This window comes from Cygnus atratus, chromosome 1 (genome assembly GCF_013377495.2).
Source record: "Cygnus atratus isolate AKBS03 ecotype Queensland, Australia chromosome 1, CAtr_DNAZoo_HiC_assembly, whole genome shotgun sequence".
Taxonomy (NCBI): domain Eukaryota; kingdom Metazoa; phylum Chordata; class Aves; order Anseriformes; family Anatidae; genus Cygnus; species Cygnus atratus.
The window spans coordinates 16,475,721-16,500,170 of record NC_066362.1 but is presented as its reverse complement, the minus strand read 5'-3'; the positions used below and the strand labels follow the sequence as shown (position 1 = coordinate 16,500,170).

Genomic DNA, 24,450 nt, shown 5'->3' with positions numbered 1-24,450 from the left:
TAAACAGTTAATGTTCCTTCTCAGTTTTGAGGTCCCTGTATTGAAGAGTGAGTACTGAAGTGCCAAATGATGCTGAAGACACTGCACATATACGGAGCATTACGCACAATGTTTCCTGTTCCAGAGGTATACCTGAATCTAACAGCAACACCAATCGCTTTTCAAACGCTGCAGAAGCTTCCTTACCAAAATAAAATCCATTTTCCCCCCCAAGCCTGCTATTCTCAAACAATATCGAATGTCTGACATCCGATATTGCATGCACTCATAACGAACTTCAGTCGGTTTCCACAAGCTCCGAGCATCGCACGCCGGGAGGAGGGGAAGGGGCAGTGCCCAGCAGCTGCCCCTGCACAGGCAAGAGGCTGAACATGGCGGGGAAATCACACCTAGCCGGGGCTGCTCCAGCCCCCTGCACGTTCCTCCCCAGCAGGGCTTTCTCCTCCGCCAGCCTCTCCTAAACCGGGTTCCCCTGAGGAGCGAGGAGAGGCTTTTCCCAGCTGCTGCCCTTAATTCCTCCCTCCCCCACAGGCATTTACGTCACCAGGCCACAGCGATGCTGCCACGGCGGGCAGGCTGGCGCGGGCAAGGACGGCGGCGAGAGCCTCGGTGCCACCTTCACCCGGCACCGAGGAGAGCCGCAGGTACACCCAGCCCGCAGCAGCACCCCAACCCCTTCAGCTGGCACCCCCTGACCCGCTGGGAATAACGGGGCTCAGGAGCTAAAATTAAAAACGAACCCATCGGTCCAACGCTACCCAGGTTGGTCCTACCTGCCGCCAACCAGAACCACGTCCGAGAGGTCACCGGCGGAGCTGGACACACGGAGTGTCTCGTCCTCGCTCCAGTCTGGCATCGCAGCCCCAAACCACCTGTGTTACGGTGGAGAAATGAGCCGAGCGAGCTTGAGGCCACCGTCGGAAAAACGGTGGGACCTCGCTTGGACTTTCAGGGATTTTTGTGCAATCTGATATCCCGACACGATGAGTTAATTTCCTATTTTATCCATTTCACAACCAGTAGGTTAAAGATCCAGTACCAGCTGCAGAAGATGACAGACAAGGACTAAACAAGCCCTCCCTTCGGAATGACTAGATATGACATTAACAACAAAAAAAAGGTTTAAGGCAGCTCACATCTCTAATTCTGAGGGACAAAACTACTCGTCGCACAGTAAAAATTAAGGCACGATACTGTCAGATAACGTGGAGCACAGATGCCTGGGATCCCTACTTATTAAATATTTCCCCTCCCCACCTTATCTAAACCATTACTGGAAACGCAAAACCCAAGAACTAGTCCAGCATTTATTCCACGTTCGTACAAGCTTAACACAGCTACCCAACCCAAAACTGCAGCCGCGGTAACGAAGCACGACACGGAAACAGGGCAAAAAAGGCCGTTATTTCCCCCAACTTGCCCCATACGTGCATCGAAGCCTCAGGACGACCTATGGAAGTGGGCAGGAGGCCCAGGCTTGATGCACAGAGCCGTACGGCCTTCCTGAAGGGCTGACAGCCTGGTCCACAATCCGGCCTTACCCCCAAGCTCCCCGGGAGGCTGCTTTCCTGCTGCGCTGCTCCCATGCCTCGCGGCCCCACATCCGCGCGGTACCTCGCTGGCTACTTCGGGCGAGCGTGTGGCTACTGCCCTACTGACAGACGGGCACGCCACTCCTCCCGACAGAAGCAAGGCTCGCTTTCCACCCAGAAGGCAGCAAGGTGGCCGAGAGAGGCCCGATGGGGTCACCACCACGCCATCACCCCCATCCCAAACCACCACGAGCCGATCCCCAACCACCATCACGCCCTCCCCCCCCCAAAACCCACCGCCACGGGGGGGCGGCCAGCCAAGGCTGCGACCTCGGCTCCGGGGCTGTGTTTACAGCCCTCCTGCGTGCTCCCCGCCGGGGGCAGCCCTCGGGGGCGGCCTCCATTTCCCCCGCCGGCCCAAGGCAGCCCCATTTGGGGCAGACGCCGGCCCCCCGGCCCCGCTCCTGCGAACAAAAGACGCGGGGCAGGCTGCGGGCAGGACGCGGCGGCGGAGGCGGCGGCGGCGGCGCCCGGCGCTGCCCCCCGGGGAGGGAAGCGCTCGGCCGCGAGCCAGCCGCTTCTCCCCGCTCCGACCCGAGGCGGCCCCGGCGCGGCACTCACCCGGCTCGGAAATCGGAGCAAACTCTCATCCACGCTCCCCGCCGAGCCCAGGCCCCGAGAGCCGCTGGGCGCCCCCCGGGCGCGCCCGCTCAGCCCCCGGCCCTGCCCGGGCGGCAGCAGGTGCCCGTCCTCCTCCTCCTCCTCCTCTTCCTCCTCCTCCTCCTCCTCCCGTGCCCAGCTCCCCGCGCAGCCGCCGCTCGCCGGGGCCGCGGCGGGAGCCCGCAGAGGAGGCGGGGGCGGGCGGGGCGCTCAGCCCGGCCCAGGGGCGGCCGCAGGGGCGGCGAGCCCGGGCCCGGCCCGCAGCACCGGCACCGCCGCAGAGCCGGCCCCGGCCGCCGCCACCACCACCGCCGAGGCCGGCCGGCTGGCTGCCGGAGGTCCGGCTCGGCTCGGCCCGGCTCGGCTCGGCTCGGTCCCGGAGCCCCCCGGAGCTGGCGTTGCGGAGGAGCGCAGACGGCCGGCAGGCAAGGTGCTCCGGGCCGGCGCGGTCGCGGCTGGGTGCGGAGCTGGGGCAGGCGGCGGGCGGCAGGCGGCGGGCAGCGGGCGGAGCGCGGCCCCGCGGGCTGGGCTGGCCTCGGAGCACCCGCCCTGCAGGGCAGGCCCGCGGGCCCTGAGCGCCCGCCTGCGGGTCTGGGGGGCGATGCTGCGTGGGTATGGCCGGGAGCTGCGGAGGAGACGCTGAGGGGTTACAGCCCTGCCGGGTGTGCAGCCCTGCTGGGTGTGCAGCCCTGCTGGGTGTGCAGCTCCCCTGGGTGTGCAGCTCCCCTGGGTGTATCTCACTGCTGGGTGTACACACCACTGCTGGGTGTCCAGCTCTGCTCAGCGTACAGCGCTTCTCCTGCATCATCGGTGCCTTCTCGCCAGCCCCGCTCTCTTTCACCGCTAAGAGACGCGAGGAGCCTACGCTGCGAGAAGCCCTTTTCATTTACCATCCCTCACACGTCCCGTCTCCCGCTTCCCGAGACGCAGGGGACGTGGAGCGGAGCAGACGCCTTGCAGCATCACACAGGTTTGTAAGGGATTTGTCTCTGCCTCATTGCACGCCTCTAACAGAAGGGACCGAGCCCCCGTGTCCTGTGCAGTGCCCCCCGCCAGCAGGGAAGGGGCGAGAGCTCCGTGCGATGGCACTGCGGGTTTTTCTGCGTGCAGGGTGCTGGCGGCGTGCCGCGCTAACCGCCATTCTCCCGTCTCACGTCATCTCGTGCCCTTTGCTCGTGTGATGCCTCGGTAACTTTTCCTGAGATCGAGAATTTATGAATCGAAGGACGGGGGAGTGGATCCGTGTGGAGGCTGAGTCAGATCGTGAAAAAGCGAACGCCGAGAGAGAGTGTGCAATTGCCTATCGCATTTACAAACATGGTTTCATTCATCCCCATATGTTGCTTCTGTTACTACTAATAAAGCTCTGGTTTCTCAGGCTGCTGCTGCCCTGGGAACACTGTTTGATCTTCCCGGGGTTTTACTCTATAGCGTGCACGGTATTTTTGTTATAGCGTGCTCTTTTCCCAGTGAGGTTCTGATTACACTGAACACATGCTAATCACAGAAGGAACTTGATAATATGAATGTGTTTCCCACACCCTCCTCTTTTGTTCCTATTATTTGTGGTGCAAAGGAGTGACGGTTTGGTTACCAGCAGCAATTTTTCCCTTTGTACTGGCAAGATTTGCCAATTATGAAAGCAAAACAAGCCTTTTCCCTGAGCATGCACCCTTCTTTGCTTGGTATTTCTTTCCTCAAGCTGCTAGTGATACCCAACTCCTTCATGGTGATTTTGGAGCTGCAGGAAATCTAGATTTGTCTACTGGAGTATTTCTACCGAAGCCTCTAGACGCAAAGGGAGCCAGAGAGCAAGGTCTGCTTCGGGCTTAATGGTGTCTAGGGTTTTATTCCCCGACAGGGAGGTGTAACTGCAGGGTGTACGTTAATTAATTTAATCCAACATAGGGAAGGAAGAAGGATTGTAGGGGAAGAAATACATTTCTTAAAGTTTCAAATGTGAGATTTAAATGGGAATTTCAGTAACCTTCGTGGTTCCTATCTTAGGCAAAAGGCGACAACCCAGCAGCATGGTATCGTTTGTCTTCTCCAGGGCCTCATCGTTACTCTCCTTGGTTTTAGCCTTTCACTTCCCAGGGAGTGACTTTGTCCCTCGCTGGGGCAGCCTCACCTCTTCCCTGAGGCTCCAGAAGTGCTCTTCTGGGCGGTCTTTTTTCCTCCAGCTGCTCATTTCACATCTCAGCTGTACCAGGCCTGTCTTACTATGCCCCTCCATGTCTCTCTTCTGTATGTCTTATTTATCATTCAATATTTCTGTCCTGCCAAACAACCTGCTGGTCACTGTATCTTCCCCTTTCTCTTTGCTTTTTGTCCACCCATGCCTTTTCTCTCCTTTTTGTCCCATTTCATGTATCCTCCCCTCCCATCTTTTTTTTCCTCCTCTGGCCTGTTTTCTGTTCGCTCTCTTACTCTCTCCTTTCTGAAATCTCTCTCCAGTCCTTGCTTTGTCTTCCTCTTAACATTTTTTCCCCCACGCTGTTCCTTTGTTCATTGTCCCTCTCCGTCCCTTCTCCGAACTTCCTTTTACATATATATATGCCTACAGACACGTATGTGTACTCCACTCCAGATCTTCCATTCTCCAGCTGAAACAAAGAAATGACTCATGCCGATAGCCCGAGCCTATTGCATCTCTTTCACAGGGCTGAAACACTCTGCTCTTTGCCCTTCCTCGAATATGCATTATCAGGTAGACACTACGTGGGAAATGTGCCTGAATTCAGGAGTGAACTTGGGAAGGCAGCTTGTTCGGGCTGAGCTGTAAGCAGGAGCCCAAGGAATAATGGGATTTTCTTTGCATTTCTAAATCTGGTTTCAGTAATGAAAAATGTATAATATTAAGTAAGGGACTCTGCTGTCAATTTAAATTATTCTTTGAAACCTGGATTGACCCAAAATAAGACCAAAAGATGTTTTTCTTTCTTTTTTTTTCCCCCAATTGTCCCGTTTTATACCTTTATTAAGCCACTTTTGTGCAGCTGTTATGAGAGGGAAGTGCTTTTTTCCTCATCAAGGCTGAGCTCTGCCCCTGAAAAGGGCTCTGTGTGGGGTGGTGAGACTGGGATCTTGGCTCGCCAGCTTCCCTTTTTTCTGGAGCCAGGGAGAGAGGAGGGAAATGTGACTGCAGGATCATAGGCGTTGGATGGAAGACAGAAGAATAGATGCATTACCCAAAAATGCTTTTTTAACCTCAGGTGGTGGGGGGGTGGAGTTGTTTAATAATATTTCTCCTTGATTTTCACTGCAGACAGCATCCTGGGGATCAAGGGCAACTGTTAGATTTTGTTATCGAAATAGGACTCTTAATTTTGGAAAATCTGATTTATTAATTAAACTATTTTTTTTTCTCTTTCAAAGAGCATAACACTAACTGGCTGGAATGAACACAGCTCCATCCCACGGATCCCACCTCCGCCTTCTGGCAGCTTACCTGACTCATAAAGAGAGCGGGGGATTTTATATGCCACCTACCTCAACTCAACGTTTTCCTTTGTGGTGAGAGTTAATCACCACTCTTGTCATATTATTGCACCGACCCTCCTGAAGATACGAGCTGTTGGGGGTGATCATTTATCTTTCGAACCATCCTGAAAACTTCTTGTAGAATAGTTGTGGTGTGGTTTTTTTTTGTTGTTTTGTGTTTTTTTTTTTTTCTGAATTCAGTGAGAATACATTGGTGGTCCATTGCAGTAAGTTTTTGTGTGCTAAGTGTTAAAAATGGCAGTTTATTGGGTTTACTCCAGGATCAGGGAAGAGAGAGTTTCCACTTGCAGAGGACTTGACTCTGATATGAGATGTGGAGAGTCCAGATGTGTCAGTGGAAGGGGAGGTCCTTCCCCAAGGTAACCCCTGCAGGAGGAAGAAGCTGTGGTGTTGTAGCCATGATGATTAAGGATTTTTGTTTTGAGAACAAAGGTGATGTTTGTATTAGATCAACCGCCAGAGTTGGAAAAATGGACGTGCTTTTGGGCACAAAATCTTTCCATATAACCCGTTTGTATAACCTATATAGCCCTCTCACTTGTGAGGAAAGCAATTATATGTAGTAGGCTGATCTTTGCCAGGCAGGCAATACTGCAGGAAAGAAGGCATATAGATAGCAACGAGAACAGGATGCAAAGATGGCAGTACAATGAATACAGTCTGTGCAGGAGGCAGTGGAGGAAAGGGGAGGGAGAGCTGAAAATGCACCTTCAGCACGATTGGTTAGCGTTACAAAGAGGATGTGAATTAGCCTAGAAGGTGAGAGGAAGCTTGAGCAGAAAAGTGTGTGATGTTTTTGCGGAAGAAGTTGCTGAAATGAGATACAGGAAGGCCAGAGAAGAAGGAACAGTTGGGACCACTCTGGATTTCAATGCTTTAAGAAAAAGCTCAATGTGAGGAAGGGCCAGAAAAAGCAAGGAGACAAAAAGAGTCTCCTTGTTCGTGTGCCACAAGGTCAGGCAGCATCAAGGAACAGGAATACCAAAAGAAGTGAACAGTTAACAAACGTGGATGAAGGAAGGGTAAGGATGTTGCTAAAATAGCAGAGAGGGAGAAGTGGCACCTAGTCCTCTGTGGAACCTGGAAAATGATCGGGCATCAAGTGGGGTCCTGCAAGACAGGAGGCAGTGAGCGTCCTGGGGTAGGCAAGACAAGAGCATCCCATCAGCATTGAGCCATCTGACCACCCCAATATAAACACAGGCTATTTCCATTCTTGATGTGTGTAAGGCTTAAAATGCACTGCAGATACAGAGGCTGTGTCCTGAAGATAGGAACGCTGCAGCTGGCTCCCCTGTCCTGTCCTCCGCACCTCTCTTCTACACCAAAATTAATTCCCCTCTTCTATCCTCTCATGCAGGGTGGGTCCTCAGCCCAGCTCTGATCATTTTTCTTATTGATTGCGCCTGGTTAAAAACTGGGGCAGAACTCAAGGGCTCAGGAGTCCTCCATAAAGACGTAGTTCTTGAAACAGAGGCATTAATGAGCTCTGTGGGGCGAGTGCTGGGAGAGGCACCAGCGGCGAGGAGGAAGAGCAAAGGGTGAGCTGTTCGCTGGAGGAAGAATCAGCTTGGGAAACCACAGCAGTGGGGAAACTAAAGGTGTGGAAGCCTCAGGAAGAAAACGAGCGTAGGAGGATGGAACCAGGGCTGGTTAAAAATAACAGTATGGTACAGATAATGTGACATTTTAAACCTGCTGCCTTTGAAAGCCCTTTTGTGTTTCGAAAAGCAAGTCTTTGTTGAGTTGTTAATTGCTGCTAACCAGCCAGGACGGCTCGCATCTGCGGCGATCGCTTTGTCCACCAGCCCCTGTTTTCTTCACTGCTGCTCTAGTGGTTGCCGCTGAGCCTTCAGCAGGGAGCTCTTTGCACTCTTTCCTGACACAAATACTGATATATCCCTAATTATGCTTTGATTTCTCTGGGAGAAGTTCACCTTTTCCAGCTTGTAGTGACCAGCACACTGACTCTACTTGATAATACTGACCACTTCGTTAGGGCAGAATTAAAACACCGTTAAAACACTATTCGCAGGCAGGTTGTATGGTGTGGAATTTGGGCGTGAGCTAACCTGGCCCGAGACACAGTTTTTCCAATGTTTCTGGGGAACTGCAAGTTTTTCAGCCCCATGGCTGTTCAAAAGTCAAAGTAGGGTGTTAGTCCCTGTACAAATGCCACATGTTGAATGGGACCGAGTGGCTGCAAACCCCCTGGGGCTTTGAAGCTCCTGGCACTTAAAATGGGTGTGAGAGAAGGAAGGAAGGAACGATAAAGAAAATAATAAGGAGAAATGTAATGTGAAGGGCCTCTTTACCTTTTAATAACAGTTCTTCAGTAGCACAGCAATATGGAACAGAAGGGGATCGTCTGGTTAATGCAGAGCAGGTACTTGCCATTGCCAGAGCCATATCCTAGAAATATTAAAAATATATATATATATATCAGATTTAATCTTTATGGAGGAACAGGTTTCTTCATCTCTGCCCTCTTCTCTCTGCCCTCCACTTCTGTGGAGGATCCTACTTCCCATCTCCCGTGCAAATCTGTTTGTGACCATTTTAAAGCGATTCATTGTCAGTTCTTCGGGCGGAGTTTACCTTCGCTTTAAATAATTCTTGCATCCTTAGCCTTCCCCCTGCTCTGTCTCCGGAGAGCAGCCAGCTCCCCTCCCAGTGGCGCTCTGCTGCACTTCACCGGCCGTGCTTTTCTCGTCCCCTGCCCTAGAAGAGGCTCGCCTTCCCCTGCTGCTGTGCCTAGAAGATGACCTCTAGCACTTGGATGACTCCCGGCTGTGGCAATGTGAGCTGCTGGCTGCAGCAGAGGAAGGTGTCGGCAGCCCTGGCTGGTATTCCTGATTCTCTTGCTGCGTGATGCGAGGTCTGGGGAAGGACGCTGATCTTTGTTCCCCTGCAGGCTCCGATGACAGGCACACGTCTTCATTTTACAGTAAAACTGCTATAATTGTGCCAAATTTGTTATTAATATACACATTACAGACAGACATTACAGCATTTTGAATGCTCTCTTACAATGAAATCTGACGCTTTCAGCTTGTGGCGTGTCATGCAGTGCCTGTGAGTGTACCTGTTTGCTCTACAGATTCCACCCACGAATCCTGCATTTCCACACTGCATTGCTGGGCACCCCTGCTTTACAGCAGTGATGAAGCAGCTTGCACATACTCCTGACTTTTTCATTAATTGCACGCTTTGCAATAATTTATTTTTTTTAAGTATTTTCAGGGCTTGCTGACATGTGGAGGCGCGGGTGCTGTAGCTGGAGGACTATCATTGAACTTGGAGACTCGTTTAGAAAGAATGTGGGTCATGATTGATTACATCTGCGCACGTCATGCCCTCGCTCGGCTCTGTCTCTCACGTGGGGGAGAGTTTGTGATGCTCACTGCCCAGTTCCATGGAGCATAGACCTATATACAGGGCAGAAAGGTTGTTAACATTTTTGCTAGGCTTCTTTCAGCCATGCCAAAGGGGCTTGGTGTTGTGATGTGCCCATTGTATCGCTCTTAAAACCCTCATCGCCTTGGTCTGATCTTCAGTTTAATTTGAGGACATAGCTATCCACTTCCCCATGGTTTTATATCCACACGTATTATTCCCAATCAGTGTGGTTTGGCCACAGTAAACATTTTGGGGTTTGATCCCTGCTCTCGTTTCTTTTTGCTATGCAAATCTGTAGCAGATAGAGGTCACAGAAACCTCCTAAAACCCAGGAACGGGGCTCGTAGGAGGAAGAGGTGCCGCATACGTCTGCGTCGGTTCCCACATAGCTCCTGTCTCAACTCAGAAGCAGCTCTCATCTCCTGGGCTTTCTTATTCTCTCTCTACCACCCACGCTCCCCTTATGGCCGGCAGGTGATGGGCTGTAACTTTTCATATTTTTGGCCAAATGTGCTAAGTTAGCACATTTTTAATGGATGCCATTTTCAGCACCAATGAAAATAGTCTCAAATTTTGGTAATTCTCCATTACTCCATAGAAGTTATAAAAATAGTTTACTTAAAGGCAGTTCTTAAGACTTACTGCTATAGCTCCTTTAGAGACCATGGTTCCACTGTAGAAGGAGTTATTTAGATACAGGAATCTCAGTGAGTATATGGTCTTCTGATTTTCCAGAAAAATGTGATCATGGTCAAAAATCAAGCAATTTTCCTTTGTTATAAGGCACAGAGCCTTTTTTTTTTAATCTACAGTTCTCATTTTCGGTAGGATAGGGTATCGTGGAGTAAGTAACCTTCCTGACATGTAACAGGTAGATAGTATTACAAAACCCAGTCACCTCTGAATTTTGATTTACACCATTTCCAATCATCTGCACATGGCAAATCACAAGATTTGTACAGCCGGTGATGCTGTCGGGTAGCTGAGCTGATGCAATGCCTTGCTTTCTTCAGGATTGCTCTAGTTCAGGTTGAGATCATCTGCATGTTTGGGGTTTGCAGGCTCCGACCCTTGTGTGCTCGGAGCAATTTTGCTGCATTGCTCGGATGACAGCAGCTAACCCCTGCGCCGAGACACAGGGGCAGGTCCAGATAAGTCAGAGTGGGATATAAAGGGAATAGAAGGCCGCTGCTTAAGGAAGGGATTTGTGGCAAAAGAAGCAAATCTGTGGAACTTGAGAGGAAGCTTGTGTTGAAGTTTATGTTGTGTTAAGGTTTTGACTTGCTGATAAGCCCCCAGGATGAGAGCGAGCCTGGTTGTGTTCTCTGTTGGACAGTTTTAGTACTGAGGGTACGGAGGATGGCCGTGATAATGTACATCTCTTAAACTGTGGCACTCTTTGTGGGAAAGCTGACTGGAGCGTAATTGTAGCAGATTTCAGTGCTGGTTATACTCTCTTTTCTTAGGTCCTAGTAGTCAAGTGCGTAGATCAGAGAGATTCTGAAGGAGGTAGCTAACAAGCGATCCTATGAAGAGCTGATAAAAGTCATGTTAAGTAGCTTTTTTATATACTCAGGTATTTATTTGCAGTAACAAAACCCTGATAAAACACGGAGACTGATTTTTCTAAGCACTGAGCCTCCTGGATTCCAGAGGAAATCCATATTGGCTGTTGGTGCTGAGCATCTCTAAACATCATACTTGCAGTTTCAGGCCCAGGTTAAACCCCCACTGACCCCAGGCATCTAATCAGAGAAAAAACAGCAATGTTTAGCCTTCTGACAGTCATTCCCCTTGCAGTACTGTGTCCCTGTTGGGCTCATGAATAAGAATTTCTTTTCTTTAAAAATGCGGTGTATGTTCCTTGCAGATAGCTCTGATCTATGGTCCTGCTCCTTCCTTTGTGCATAAGCATCTCTGATTAATGCTCCCACAACCCTGAGAAGTACGTGCATCTTTGGCAGAGGTAACACAAGAAATTACAGCTCTTGCTGGTGTTCAGAAATGCATTTTCTAGAATTGTAACCAGAAATGCCTGCAAAGAACAGCAAAGTAAAGATTGCTAGAAGGAGTATCTGGGACCGAAATCCCAAATAATGTGTTGCCACAAGCAGTGATGAGGAGCAGTCAGTTAGGATGCTCGTGTATCTCCGTGCTCCGTTCTGCCTGTATTTCTTCCAAAGCTGTAGGTCACTTCGAGCACATGGTGCCTGTGTCTGGCAGTGAGTTGGAGCCTTGCTTTGTATGTTAAAGGGCAGGGGCGTCTTCTGTTTTAGTGTATTTTCATGGTAAGCATGAATGTCTTCAGTAGAATAATTGCATGTGTGTCTCCAAAGTTAAAATTTAGCCTTTTAAATGATAACTTTACAGGAGCAATCAAATAAAATGCAGCAGAGTATGTGGGATTGGGCAGTATTACTGATACAGGATTACCTGGCGTCCTGACACCGACCTCTGCCCCTCCACCTATATAAGAAATCAGCCGTTTCAGATTAGTTTACCTTATCCTAGAAAACGACTTTCCTCATTACTTCAGACGAAAGCAAATGCTACCTCATCATCACATGCTAGACAACACGCCAGGAGAAAAATCCTTTCCCGTCCAAAAGATGACTGGCAGCTTCTGCACCCGAGGAAGCACCGCCGGTGGCTCACTGACTCATCGCACTCCTGATCTGCTTTACTACCTAGGCAAGGCTTGCGACCAAATAACCGTAAAATATCTGCCTCATTTCTCAGTTTCTCAGATATTTTTCTCTCATTACTACTTAATGGCACCTGTTGGATCAGGGAATTCTCGTTTAATAGCTGAGGTGGATGCCATGCGATGTAAAAGGGGGAGGGCTTGCAGTTTGCAGAATTGCGCTGTTCCAACACCAGTTGTTTGCTGACGTCTGGTAATTTGTAAACTGTATTTAACAGATCTTCTGTCTGTGCTTTTACAAGCATTTCTGAGCAGATGAAGCCGTTACAAAGCCTATTTTCTGCAGAAACATTCTGTAATTTGTTGCCCTTCCTTGTGTGTGAGAGTAAAACAAACAGCAGCAGCAAATTTCACTGTAGGTTTCTAGACCTGTAGGATCAAAACCAGGTTTTCTTTATTTTGTATCACAGGAGAAACTGAGGAAAGGGATGATAACTGGACAGAACTAACAAAACTTTCATACGTAAGGTGCAGAGTGAAGAGCAAGATCCCACTGGCTGTCATTTATTCTCACCAGTATTAAAATAGATCATCAGAAGACCAGCAAATATCAGAAGAATATTGGATGTCAGAAAGATGAGAGCTTGTTTTTTCCTACGTACGTTTATTTTTTTTTCAGCAAAACATCCTAAGAACAAAGTGCCAGTTATAGAATTGTAACCTTTACGGCTGATTAGTAAGATACAACAAGGGAGCAGCACAGTGGGCACGGGGATTTACAGCGGATGTCACAGAGCTCAGCACTACAAGGACAGCTTTTAAGAGGAAAAAAGAAAGAAAAATCCCAGTGCCATTTCCACCTCTGCATGAAGAGAGGTCCCAAACGCCAGACAACGGTCCTTGTCATCCCTGCACAGGTTTTCCAGACTCAGCAGCAAGCCCAAAAATAGCAAAAAAAAAAAAAATGCTGAAGGAGCTTCTCTGGCTGTCTAGCTATCAATATATTAGGCCTAGGGAAAACAGAGACAGCATCAGGCTTCACATGGGATTTCTCAGCAGGACTCTTCCATTTCAGATCCGAGAAACTGCAGTGATTTGTATCTTTGAATATGTTTTCAGCTCATTTTGCTTTTAATGATGCTGAGGAAAGGGGTGTCAACTGAAGGGAAGATGTATCTGTCATCCCTTACTGCTCTGTTTCTAGCAGCAGGCGGGCTGCTGCTTACAGCTTGGGACTGGCTGGAAGAAATGCTGTGGTTGATTTTGTTGTTTTTCTGAGGAAGCGGAAAAAAAAAAAAAAAAGCCAGCACTGGTAACTGATTGCCTCACAGCATTAAAAGTAGCTGGAAAGGAAAAATGTGCCCAAAGACTTTCCTCAAAAGCCTGAGAAAATCTCACTTTGATCCTTCCAAGTGCCTGCTCTTGCATGGCTATACCCTGTGTCCCAAGGGACCAGGGTGGCCTGGACCTGGAGACCAGCATCGTCACCCCTGATTAGGGGTGCTTGTAGGCATCTCGAGCTGCAGTATCCCATGGGAGATGTCCGTCTGGGGAACAGGGCTCATAAAGCCTCTTCTAGATGAAAGGTACTTCAGTTTCCAGCAGCCACAGAACGAATGGCTGAGGCTGGAGGCACTTCTGAAGATCATCTGGTCCAGCTAGAGCAGGGTCAGCTGCTGCTAGAAGAAATGCAACTGTTTTCTTTTTTGTTTGTTTGTTTGTTTTTTGTTTTGTTTTGTTTTTTAGGGTAGGCCAGTTTTCCCTCAACAAACTATCCTTACGGACACCTTGGGAATAATCCCACTAATTCCACCTCTATACCAGAGCAGCACCTGTCTGTGGGGCACCTTTGCCTGTTGACAGAACCGTCGGTGACACCGTGGGCCATTACTGACATGAGTTATTTGGCACCTTGCAACCCCAGTCAGGCCCTTTGTGCTAGGCACTGTCCAAACAGACTGGAAGGCAGGCAGCCAGTTCCCAAAGAAGGTATTATTTAGCTGTTAAACTGTATGCTGCAAAGAATTAGGTGCAGAGGAGCAATGACATTGAAGCTTTTGTGCTAATCGCTGAACTTCAGCATCCTTCCTCCTCTCGTTGCGGCCATAAATGGGAGAGGAGCAAGATCCTGGCTGCGCAACCCAAGGGCTCCAGCAAGTTGAACAGGCAGAGCTGTCCTCTAAGCGTAACCTTTTCTGGAGACAAATGAAGTCACCCCCGTGCCTTTTATGTGCTGCATTCCTTCTTTAGAAGTTGCATTGCAGTCCGCTTAACAATTGATACGTATTTTAGAAGCACGTCCTTTTTAAAAAGCATTAAGAAGCAGTCGTTTCCATTTTTCAGTTGCAGTGTTTGTCAGCCAGGGAATTAGCTCAGGAGAAAAAGAAGCAAGTGCACAATTATTTCTTGTCTTGGAAAAATGCCTTTCCATTGAAAAGACTTATCTTCAAGTCTGCAAACCAGAACAGTAGGGGATTTATTTTCCCAGTGTTGCTTCCCAAGTAGAGAGAGAAAGGAAGACAAATTTTGGTGTCACCTGTCACCACAGGAAGAAAATGCAGTGACTGAGTGGGCAGGCAGCAGAGTTTTAAGACACATCCTGTACTTTTGGGGCAATCCAGAACTTACCCTTGCAAATCCCTCCACTGGGAAAAACACCCTGAAAGAATTAAGAAGGGCGGCAGAGTCAAGCAAATAGGTTGGTGAAAATGATGTCTTTGGAGGGTTTAAAGAAAAGGTTAGAAACTGATCTAGGAGGGCATGGCTGCGTACCCCAAGTCCTCAGAGCAAAGTGCAGAGCTCCTGAGGTTCCTTCCAGGTGGACATTTCGGAGATGTTGGTGATAACTGTTTATCTGTATTCTCAAACTGAGCATTTTGCTGTGCCGAGTCCCAGAGTCTACTTTTCCCTGAACATCCTGTGTGTCCCTAGGCATGGGCTCTGTCAAGGTCTTTCAGCCCAGCTCAGCTGACTTGGCCATGAGCTTTGTCACGGTGTGAGTTCACCCGAAGGAGAGCTGCTCTCACAACCTGCCCATCCCCGTCCTCTTTCTATGAAACTGATTTTCTTTTAACTTCAAAGAGAGTCAGCAAAATAGGTTGGTTTATGGTTGCCAGATGCAATAACCATATACAATACAAATACAGGTTTCCTAAAGCTAGGAAAAGATACTGAAGCCCATAAAGCAAAGCCGGCTAAAAGAAAGCACCAACAGCTTTCAATCCATTTGTGGTTTTTTTCTGTTTGTTTTGTGTGTGTTTTTTTTTTTCTTGTTCTTCATACTTGATGTTAGGATGTTGATTATTCCAGGGACTTGAGGGAGATTTATATGCATTTACCCAGTGTTATTTTTTTAAATATTAGTGTACTTTAGGCACAAGCAGTTTGAGATGCTGGTGCAGTGAAGAGTTGGTTGTGTGCTTGCAGCCTGTTACACCAAGTTCTCCTGTGTCCTGGCCTGTTCTGCCTAGTAGGCCAATATCCCTTTTTGGAGTGACAGAATACTTGTTTTTGCAAGATGAAGCAAGGGCAACTTGAACAGGTCTCTTAGGCCTCAAAAAGAACTCCCATCAATGGCAAGGAAGAAACTGCCTCGCTTGAGCAAAAACTCAATGCTGAGGATCACAGGATCACAGAATTGAAGGGGTTGGAAGGGACCTCCAGAGATCATCGGGTCCAGCCCCCCTGCCAAAGCAGGTTCCCTAGAGCAGGCTGCCCAGGGAGGCGTCCAGACGGGCCTTGAATATCTCCAGAGAAGGAGACTCCACAACCTCCCTGGGCAGCCTGTCCCACCCTCACCGTGAAGAAGTTCTTTCGCATGTTGGTGCGGAGCTTCCTGTGATCCATCTTGTGGCCATTGCCCCTTGTCCTGTCCCCACAAACCACTGAAAAGAGGTTGGCCAAATCCCTCTGTCTCCCACACCTCAGGTATTTATACACATTGATGAGATCCCCTCTCAGTCTTCTTTTCTCCAGGCTGAACAGGCCCAGGTCTCTCAGCCTTTCCTCCTAGGGGAGATGCTCCAGGCCCCGTATCATCTTTGTGGCCCTCCACTGGACTCTTTCCAGGAGATCCCTCCCTGTTTTTGTGCTGGGGAGCCCAGAACTGGACACAGTACTCCAGATGAGGCCTGACCAGGGCAGAGTAGAGGGGGAGGATCACCTCCCTTGACCTGCTGGCCACGCTCCTTTTAATGCACCCCAGGATCCCGTTGGCCTTCTTGGTCACCAGGGTACACTGCTGACTCATGGTCAACCTGTCATCCACCAAGACCCCCAGGTCCTTCTCCTCAGAGCTCCTCTCCAGCAGGTCATCCCCCAGCCAGGATGTTGATGCCCAACATGGCTTCCAGATGAGGAGGTGTTTGGGAGGGTTGTCCTGAGCACAGAGTGTCCAGCAGACATGGGGCAGCAGGATGGCTGTCTCCCCACAGGAGGGCCCTTCACCCTCATGGTGGCTTCGTGGTGGCACGAGTGCTTCTGTGGTTTGAGTGTGCAGCCTCTGAGCCTTGTAGGGTAAAAACCCACCAGCAGTGGTGCTGTTGCCACAGCTGTATGGCAGCATCTCACCTGCTGAGGACTTGGAGAAACAAGTTTCTTACAGGGTTTGGAAAGAGGAGTTTGGTACCCACTGAGAGTGGGCACATCAATCCGCCTCGGCCTGCAGAGCAGAAGGTGTCTGCTTCCCCAGGGAGCATCCGGGAGCTTTTTATAGACTTTGTTGCAACAGAGCTTGCATGTGATTGCATTTTCCCCCCAAATGCTGTGTCTGGCTTTGGTTGCAGATGTGGGTGATAGTGGAGAAGCCAGGCATCTCGTTCCTTCCCAAGGAGGAGAGGCAGAGCTGAGCAAGCAGCCATCACTTTGGTGCTGGCACTGCTTAGGTCCATCTGTAATGCTCTGTGTGTGCAGGCCATATGTTACATCCCAGATTTCTCTCTCCTGTTTACTTCTACCCATCTGAGCAACCTGGGATGTGTCCCTGCCCATGGCAGAGGGGTTGGAACTAGGTGGTCTTTAAGGCCCCTTCCAACCCAAACCATTCTGTGATTTCCTCAGATGCCATCTGCCCTGAAGCTCCTTTTTCTTCTCTCGTCTCTCTCAGCCAACTGTCTGTAATTCATAGGTCAACTCTGAGAGGGGCACAGCCTCAGCAGGAGGCAGGAGACTACAGAGCATTAAAAGCCCAAGCCCTGGAGTGATGTGAGAAGCTGATCCTCCAGCAAAGCCTGGAGGGGACTTGCCTTCCAAGGGAGCACTCAAACACAAAGCCATTTGTATTAATAGGCCAGGCTGCAACACAGCTGTTCCCTTGGCCCACATAGCAAAGTGCATGTAAATGTGTAGTAAAGAGGAGGCATCCCCTTTTATGACCTTTTTACATACTGTCTTTTTGTTGCTGCACTTCTTGACAACAGCAGTCAGCTAAAGGTCAGGGCCTTGCAAGTTGTGGCACAATTAATTAAAAGTCAGAGAGAGAATCTGGCATCTCTGGCATCAGCTGACCAACGGAGGGCTGCTCCCCCCAAAGCAGGAAGCACCAAATGCCAAATAATTTCAGTCCATGTAACTTGTCTCAATCGACATGTAGCCCTAAAGCACTTTGATTTTTTCCTCCTGTCCTTATTCCTGTTTCTCTGTAAGGTGATTCCTGCCACCTCCTCTGAGCTTTTCTAATCCTTGGTATTTTTGCTAGCTAACGTTAATGCTGAGAGATTCCAGTACTGCAGCTAGTTGGCTTAAATCTGTTCTTTTTATGTTCCACTGTAGTGCATGGTATAAACCAATAGAAGTACAGGCACTCTCAAAGTAAGCTTTTGTGCACGTGCGGAAAAAAGAAGGATCTGTTGGAGTTTGTAGTTACTGTATAAAACACTTTTGAACATTCTCATACAAAGGTGGCTGCAGTGAGATCTTCCAAGTGTCTCCAGCACATTCCAGAAAGACATAACTTAATCCATGCTGCAGTTAACATTTTCCCTGGAGCTTGAATGTTCCTCTCAGAAATATGCCCGCTCCCAACCCATATTTACTAAGTAGATGCCAACTGGGTCTGGGTTCAGTGATGTTGACAAGGCCAGTGTCGTGGGGATTTAAACAAAAAACAGCACAAAAACGTGCACAAAGCAGCATGGTTCTCAGCGGCAGTACAAAAATGCTTGCTGTACAGGGTCACGGGGCATTTGTCTCAGATCCAGAGGTGCCACTGACTCAGCCTGTCCCATCTTTCAGTAGAGCTATCTATCCTGTAGAAGAATAAAAATGAACCTGTTTTTTTTGTTCTTTCCAAGCAGCTCTAAGGGCCAGAGGAGAGAGCCCTCAGGATGCCAGAGCCAGCCAAGTCCACTTCTGCCCCCAAAAAGGGCTCCAAGAAAGCCGTGACAAAGACCCAGAAGAAGGGCGATAAGAAGCGGCACAAGAGCAGGAAGGAGAGCTACTCCATCTACGTCTACAAGGTGCTGAAGCAGGTCCACCCCGACACCGGCATCTCCTCCAAGGCCATGGGCATCATGAACTCTTTCGTCAACGACATCTTTGAGCGCATCGCCGGCGAGGCGTCCCGCCTGGCGCACTACAACAAGCGCTCCACCATCACCTCACGGGAGATCCAGACGGCCGTGCGCCTGCTGCTCCCGGGGGAGCTGGCCAAGCACGCTGTCTCAGAGGGCACCAAGGCTGTCACCAAGTACACGAGCTCCAAGTAGCCGGACGCTGCCTCTCCAACGGGACCGTTGAGCACCGAACCCTCCGCACAGGCACAGGTAGGCAGCTACGACCTGGACGAACGTCACAGCTATTCTCCGCAGCAATGTACAGTCTTGGGATGGGCATTAAAAGCTGTCTAGTGGAAGAGGAGGCAGCGAGCTGGATGTTGGCTTATTTTCATGGGGGGTTCAGGACGTGCTACAGGTTCTGCACACTGCACCTCAGGCGATGCTGGTGGAGGAGGTCTCTGCTTTCACATCTCATCTGAAGGACTGGCTGCACTATATCCAAATTCTCCTCTGTGCTTGGAAAACATGCATGTGTGGCGCCGGCAGGGGAGGCTGGCCACTCCAGAGATACTGTCTCTGAAGTCTTCCTGGCTGCTTTCTTACAGTCATCTTAAATGGGCACCAGGGAGTCGGCGCTTGCATCCTCTCTGGTAGCCGAGCCCCAGCCTGTTGTACACAGCCCACCTGTGCAGGCAGAGGTGGCACCGAGAGCCACAGCAACAGCCGGGCACAGTCCTCAGACCGAAATCCATGCTGATCCAGCAGAGATGTCTGCCTGGCAGCGGTGTGCGAGGCCTCTTTCAAAGATGCCGTGATCATACCACACACTGCTCCTCCTCCTCGCTCCTGATGGAGGAGGGATGAGCAGGCTGGTGGTGCAGGTACGCGTGTCCTTGCCCGCCAGGATGCTGGAGCCACCAGCTGCCTCCCAGCTTGTGCCAAAGCATACGGGTGGGCAAGGGGAGTGTGGGAGCACCTCCTCCCGCTGCTGCTTTGCCTCCTCTAAGACCTACTTCAGTGTGCAAGACATTGCTAATGCTGCTGCTTTTCGGAGACTTTTTTCTGCCTGTGCACTCCGTGTTCACTGTAAGGGTGGACATGGCATGGTGGTGTCCAAGTGGGGACGCTCGCTGCGGGCAGCTCGCCTTGCCCCTGCCTTCCCTGCTGCACTCATCTGCTAGCAAGCAAAGCAAAAACTGGGGCTGGGTGGATATGTAGGGACACTTAAAATATCACGGCATCCCAGTGGTGTTTTATGGATTAAATCCTTTTGAGCTAATTCAGATGTTCCCCTCGTCTTCTCAAAGTCCACAGTAAGGTGAGCAATAATAAAATCCCAATAAAAGCCATAGAGATTAGTGGAGGAACGTCTCGGTTACAAGTTTAGCATGCAGGGACTGCTGGATAGCAGAGCAAGAGCTTGTGTAGAAGTGGTGTGAAGCTGAAGCTTCCTACTCAAAACACAAAATTAGCCAACATTTTTAAAAAAACTATCAAAATCTCCGGTGGGCTGTAGCACTTCAGATCAAAAATATGCATGTCTTTAAAATAACAACTGCTCTTTGCAACTTGTTCTGTAAATAAAAAGGGCAGCAAAGATACAGGTTCCAGAACTAAGTGCAAGGTCACTCCAAAATCCAAGACACCATTTTTAATCATATGATAAATTCCTACCCCTAGATATACCTTGTAATACATCTCTCATTTTTTCCTGCTTTGGTCCCCATCTTACCCTTTGAGAGTGATGGCAGCCCTTGAAAAATTCACGTTGCTTTTGGAGATGCAGAATTCTGCTTTCAGCCACATTTCATACAGTAATTGCAGCAGGAGTCACTGGCGATATCTTTCAGAAAGAGCAAAAGCCAGGTCTCAAGATGGTGGCACCCACAACAAGCAGCTCCCAGCAGTGGCGTCTGTATCTAGTAGCAGAAATCTGTCATCAGTCTGAACCATTGGGCCATCACGCTTCGGAAGGGACAGCCTAGCACTTCACTTCCTTTTCTTTTTTTTTTTTTCTTTTTCTTTTTTACAATTAAAATGTCAAAATCGGATACCAAAGATGAAAATGTTCCTGCACTGTCACACGTGCACTGCTGAGCCACTGTCATTCTCCCACCAGAAATCAGAAAGCAGAGGATGCAGAAGGGGAATACATGAAGCAAAGCGCTGGTTGGCAGCACTGAAGCTTTCTCCTCCAGTCCCTAGGAGCTGCAAGTCGGAAACCATCCCTTCCAGGGCTGCACCTCAGCGCAGGAACTGTTCCAGTTCCAGCGATGTGTGCACGCCATGGCCCTGTCCCAGTGCTGCTCAGCACATCTCCTACACCCTCGCTCTGCCAAGCAGAGCAGGGTCCCACTCTGGTCCCTGCAGCTGGTACAAGCTGCTCGCTGCACGGAGTCACAAAATGTCCCTGAGGGGGCAGGGGGACAAGGCTGGGCTCCCAGGCGAGAGCCGACCTGCAGGTAGTCACAGCACTGCTCTCATTCTCCTCCCTGTGCTGCGCCACAGTTGCCACTCTCCATTTCTGGAGGCTGTTCCAGGGAGAGGAGAAGTGGCAATTTAAGACTGCAGAAATACTTGAAGACTTAAGGAGGGTGTTTATGTTGAAGCCAGGTGACTGAGGCTGATCATCTCCATCCATTTAGAGGTTAGGCTGTCGTTTCACACATAATTTGCTCTTCACTCTCCCTTCATATCACTTTTTTACTTGCCCCTGACAACATGGAGAAGAGGACTGAGGAAATGATCCAGGTTAAAATGAATAAAAGTGGTTTTTTGTTTGTTTGTTTTACTTTTTTTTTTCTCTCTTGCAAGCTTCATTTTAACCCAGTTCTGGTGTCTGGTCTGATTTGTCACACCGACACTTGTGCCAGCCAAGGGAAGGGCTGATCCAGGAAAGGCAAGGCTGGCATAAGCTAGGACTGCCTCAAAAGCACTTGTGAAATCAATGCCTTAGTGCTAACGGACAAGTGAAGAAAGGAAATCTGCGGCTCTTGCAATCTGTGCAGGCTCACAGATCACTTTGATGGGAATCATTTCGACTGGAATGGGCTTGGACTGAGCCTTAAAAGTAGAGACAATAGCAAATGTTCTAAAAATTCAAAGATCATAGCGTCAATTTTCAACTTATTAAACTGAGGTGTGACATATTCCACAGATCCCTGGTAAGGAGGTGTTCTGCAGAGGTGGGGGCTCATACTTCAGGGTCTGTGCTTTTCCAAAAGATGTCTTTCCAGCTCTGACCAATACAACAGCTGAACAATGAAGATAATATACCAAGCCCCCCAACCCCACCTTATTCCAACTGCAACTCCAGAAGTATTTCTGGGACATTCCCAAGTTTTGACAATAAATAAAAGAAAAATCAACTGCAGATTGAAAGTTAGAAGAGGAAACTGCAGAAGAATAACGCTGCATTGATATTAACCCTGTGTTAACCCCCATGTTAATGGAGGTCATTGCACTAAGTTATTTGTTTTCATACACAATTTAGGAGAGAAATTTTTGCAATAGATCTACTTGTGATTTTCCAATCTACTTCCCTAAAGTCCACCCATCACAGCAGATCTAAGCGCGCAGAAGAGCTGAGTGGCTGCTTGCTCGGTCTGGAGGTTTCCTCCCACTCAGGACAAGTAGGTTTTGAGTCAAGCATGGGGAAAACACGAGTAGCAGCAGGTAGAGGACAAGTGCCTGCCCTGGAGGTCGCTGTGTGTGCTAGGAAGGGATGCCTGAACTGAGACCAGGGAGGAGCCCAGCCCAGAACAGCCGCGCGTGTCCTCCTGCCCTGGTGACAGGTAGCCCCATGTCCCAGCGCCCCACCACACCACGCCAAGCTTGGCATGGCTTGTGCACAGCCCTGAGCCTTCACCCCGTCATAGCACCCTCTGACAGTTTACATCCAGAGCAAATTGTTTACAGGGAAAGAAAGACTGTGAAATAAAACATAAAACTCACTTGCTACCAGGATCTGGGGGAGTTCCCTCCGACTAGTACCGGGGAGCAATCTCTCCAGCTTGCTATCCATGCATGGTATCTTGTGGGCTTGTGTACACAGACTTTTTCCGAGAATACGTGTTACATAATGTATGATCTATGTTATATTACCATTGTTTTCTGGCATATGTTACAGCTAATTATGTTTTCTGTTAAATGTATAAATAAAATATAAATGCAGACCTGATGAAAGTCAGGTGAGACACAGCTCTCAGACCTCTTTGCTTCTGCCACATCACGGGCCCCCCAGCCCAACGTTTCTCACTCTCCGTCGTATTTCCTTCAGTGTCTCAGGCTCGGGGAACCCAAGCAGTCCCCCAGCAGTGGCAGAGGGGATGGCACCACCTCGGTGACGTGGTACCCAGCTTCTGCGACCCTATGGGGAGAGCCTGCCGCATCCATGTGTGTTTTCCCTGCCATCCCAGAGCCACGGCATGGGGATGTCACCGTGAGTCCTCACAGGTGTGTCACTCACCCCAAACATCAGCGGGCGCCTTCTCTTCCAGCAAACCTGCCCAGGGCAGAGCTGAGCCAGCTCGTTCTGCTGCTGGTTCATCCATCTTCACCTGGGGGCGAGGAGGAGGATGGCAAAAAAGCAGCTTTACCTCCCACAGCCACCTCCGGCACCACACAGAGATGCTACACAGGCAGCTATGCATATGTATGATCTGCTGTGCCTGCCGTGAGCTGTGTCCCAGGGAGGGGACAGCTGCTGGTGTCACAGTGCGGAGCACGTTCAGGATGCTGCCACCAGCCACCCTGTTCCCAGCACAAGTTGCATCAAACCCACCTCTCCTCGCTGTACACAGCCAGTCCTTGCCTGTTGCGTGCACTGCCCAGCACCTGTCCTATAAACCCCAAGGGGCAACTCTCTCTCCTTACACAGACAGAAGCACCATGAGACTCTTGGGTTGGAAAAGTGTTTCATACACCTTCAGAATTTCTGTTTATCTGTCTCAGTGATCCCTGCTGCTAGAAATATCTGTCTTTGGACCATGAGAAGCTTATAGGTAGCAAATATGGAATAAGATGTAGCGTCTGAAAACCCCAGGAAGAGAAAGAGCTTCCTTCTAAAGAATTATCCATAAGTACTCTCAAGTGAAGAGCTTATCTATGTTGATGGACATCAACATGATAATGCACTCACTGCAGTGGGAAATGCGTGTGCTTTGCCAATGCCACATGCTGGAGAAACGAGCTCAGACTTCAGAGGTGCTGTATAAGAGAAATCAGAGCTAAGGAGGTTTCGAGTTTCTCTAAAGACAGACTCATAAGTTTAAGATAATTTGGGAAAAGTAGCGGTTGGAGAAAACACCCCTTATAACCAACTGATCTGAACCTGGAGTATTTCCTTCCAAAGAAAGAAATTACGCTACTGCTGATACCCACGTTGATACCCCTTGGCAGACCAGTACCCACAATGTGTTTTCATAACAGAGCTGATACCTGGGCCTTGGGAAAACCCAGGTTACAACAGGTAGAGCAAAACCTATGGCTGTGCTCCCTCAGGATGCTGGGAGAAGGGAGCCAACATTTTGTCTTAGTTACTCAGTTATTATTTAGTTTATATTACCTGGTTATTCAATGGCCATTAGCTGAACACAGGTGCCTCATGGCTAAGGCTGTTGGCAGAACCAGATACTCAGGAACATCAAAAGAAACTGAGGGAACCAGGTTTAAAACAAGTAAAAAGGAGAAAACTTGATGAAATGGGCAGTTCACCTCCTGAGCCCTTTGCCAAAGGATGCTGGAGGTCAAATTTGGTTCAAGGACAAACTAATGGGAGAGAAATTCACTGAGGTACGAAACACATACAAATTATGCTAAAAATGCTTAAAATTGTAGTTATTACATTATTCTGCGCTATTCCTACAATCTTTCTTGCCTGTTCACTCATGGTCGCTGCTGGAAACAAGATGTTGGGTTGGATGGGCCAAAGGATGTCTACATAAAGTCATGTAATGTCTGCCTTGCACTCCTCCTAAACTGTCGAGAGTTTCAGGCAGTTCTCTTAGGCCTCTGAAACATAGAAGAGAGCATAAAAGGAAGCTTTTTGTCTTTCTTTTCTATGTTGTTCCTTCACTTGCCTTGATGGTTATGTGGATTGAGTTAGGCTGGCTTGCATGAAAGATGTAAGAGATGTTTTGTTTCTAAAATAGTTAGAGTTAATAGACACAGATGGTGTGAGAAAGAGAGAGGAACGGAGCTTCTGCTTTCTCATATA

General features: G+C 49.2%; 2 protein-coding genes across 7 annotated transcripts in view; one reads left to right on the top strand and one right to left on the bottom strand.

Moving 5' to 3' along the window:
- The window catches only part of GRAMD4 (GRAM domain containing 4), a 79,555-nt gene extending 77,205 nt beyond the window's left edge, over nucleotides 1-2,350 (bottom strand). Inside the window, exon 1 of the mRNA XM_035549296.2 lies at nucleotides 2,154-2,350. Coding sequence (XP_035405189.1) covers nucleotides 2,154-2,182 — 29 coding nt within the window. The 5' untranslated portion in view covers nucleotides 2,183-2,350. The remainder of the gene's footprint in view (nucleotides 1-2,153) is intronic.
- Nucleotides 2,351-2,441: 91 nt separating this feature from the next.
- LOC118249398 (histone H2B 5-like) lies at nucleotides 2,442-22,426 on the top strand. Of its 6 annotated transcripts, none has more exons than XM_035549293.2 (3): nucleotides 2,442-2,622; nucleotides 5,571-5,708; nucleotides 18,033-22,426. In XM_035549293.2, exon 3 carries the CDS (start codon nucleotides 18,063-18,065, stop codon nucleotides 18,441-18,443), a length of 381 nt encoding a protein of 126 aa, XP_035405186.1. In that variant the 5' UTR covers nucleotides 2,442-2,622; nucleotides 5,571-5,708; nucleotides 18,033-18,062; the 3' UTR covers nucleotides 18,444-22,426. The 6 variants fall into 6 exon arrangements, 5 of the variants coding, with proteins under 5 accessions (XP_035405186.1, XP_035405183.1, XP_035405185.1 ...); XR_004779041.2 differs by lacking the exon at nucleotides 5,571-5,708 and having other exon boundaries at nucleotides 2,478-2,622; nucleotides 18,033-18,500; nucleotides 20,353-22,416; XM_035549291.2 differs by lacking the exon at nucleotides 2,442-2,622 and adding an exon at nucleotides 2,770-3,162.
- Nucleotides 22,427-24,450: the final 2,024 nt, after the last annotated feature.

What these genes read in the sequence shown, in the direction of transcription:
- LOC118249398 (XM_035549293.2), top strand. Translation starts at nt 18,063, where the DNA reads ATGCCAGAGCCAGCCAAGTCCACTTCTGCCCCCAAAAAGGGCTCCAAG.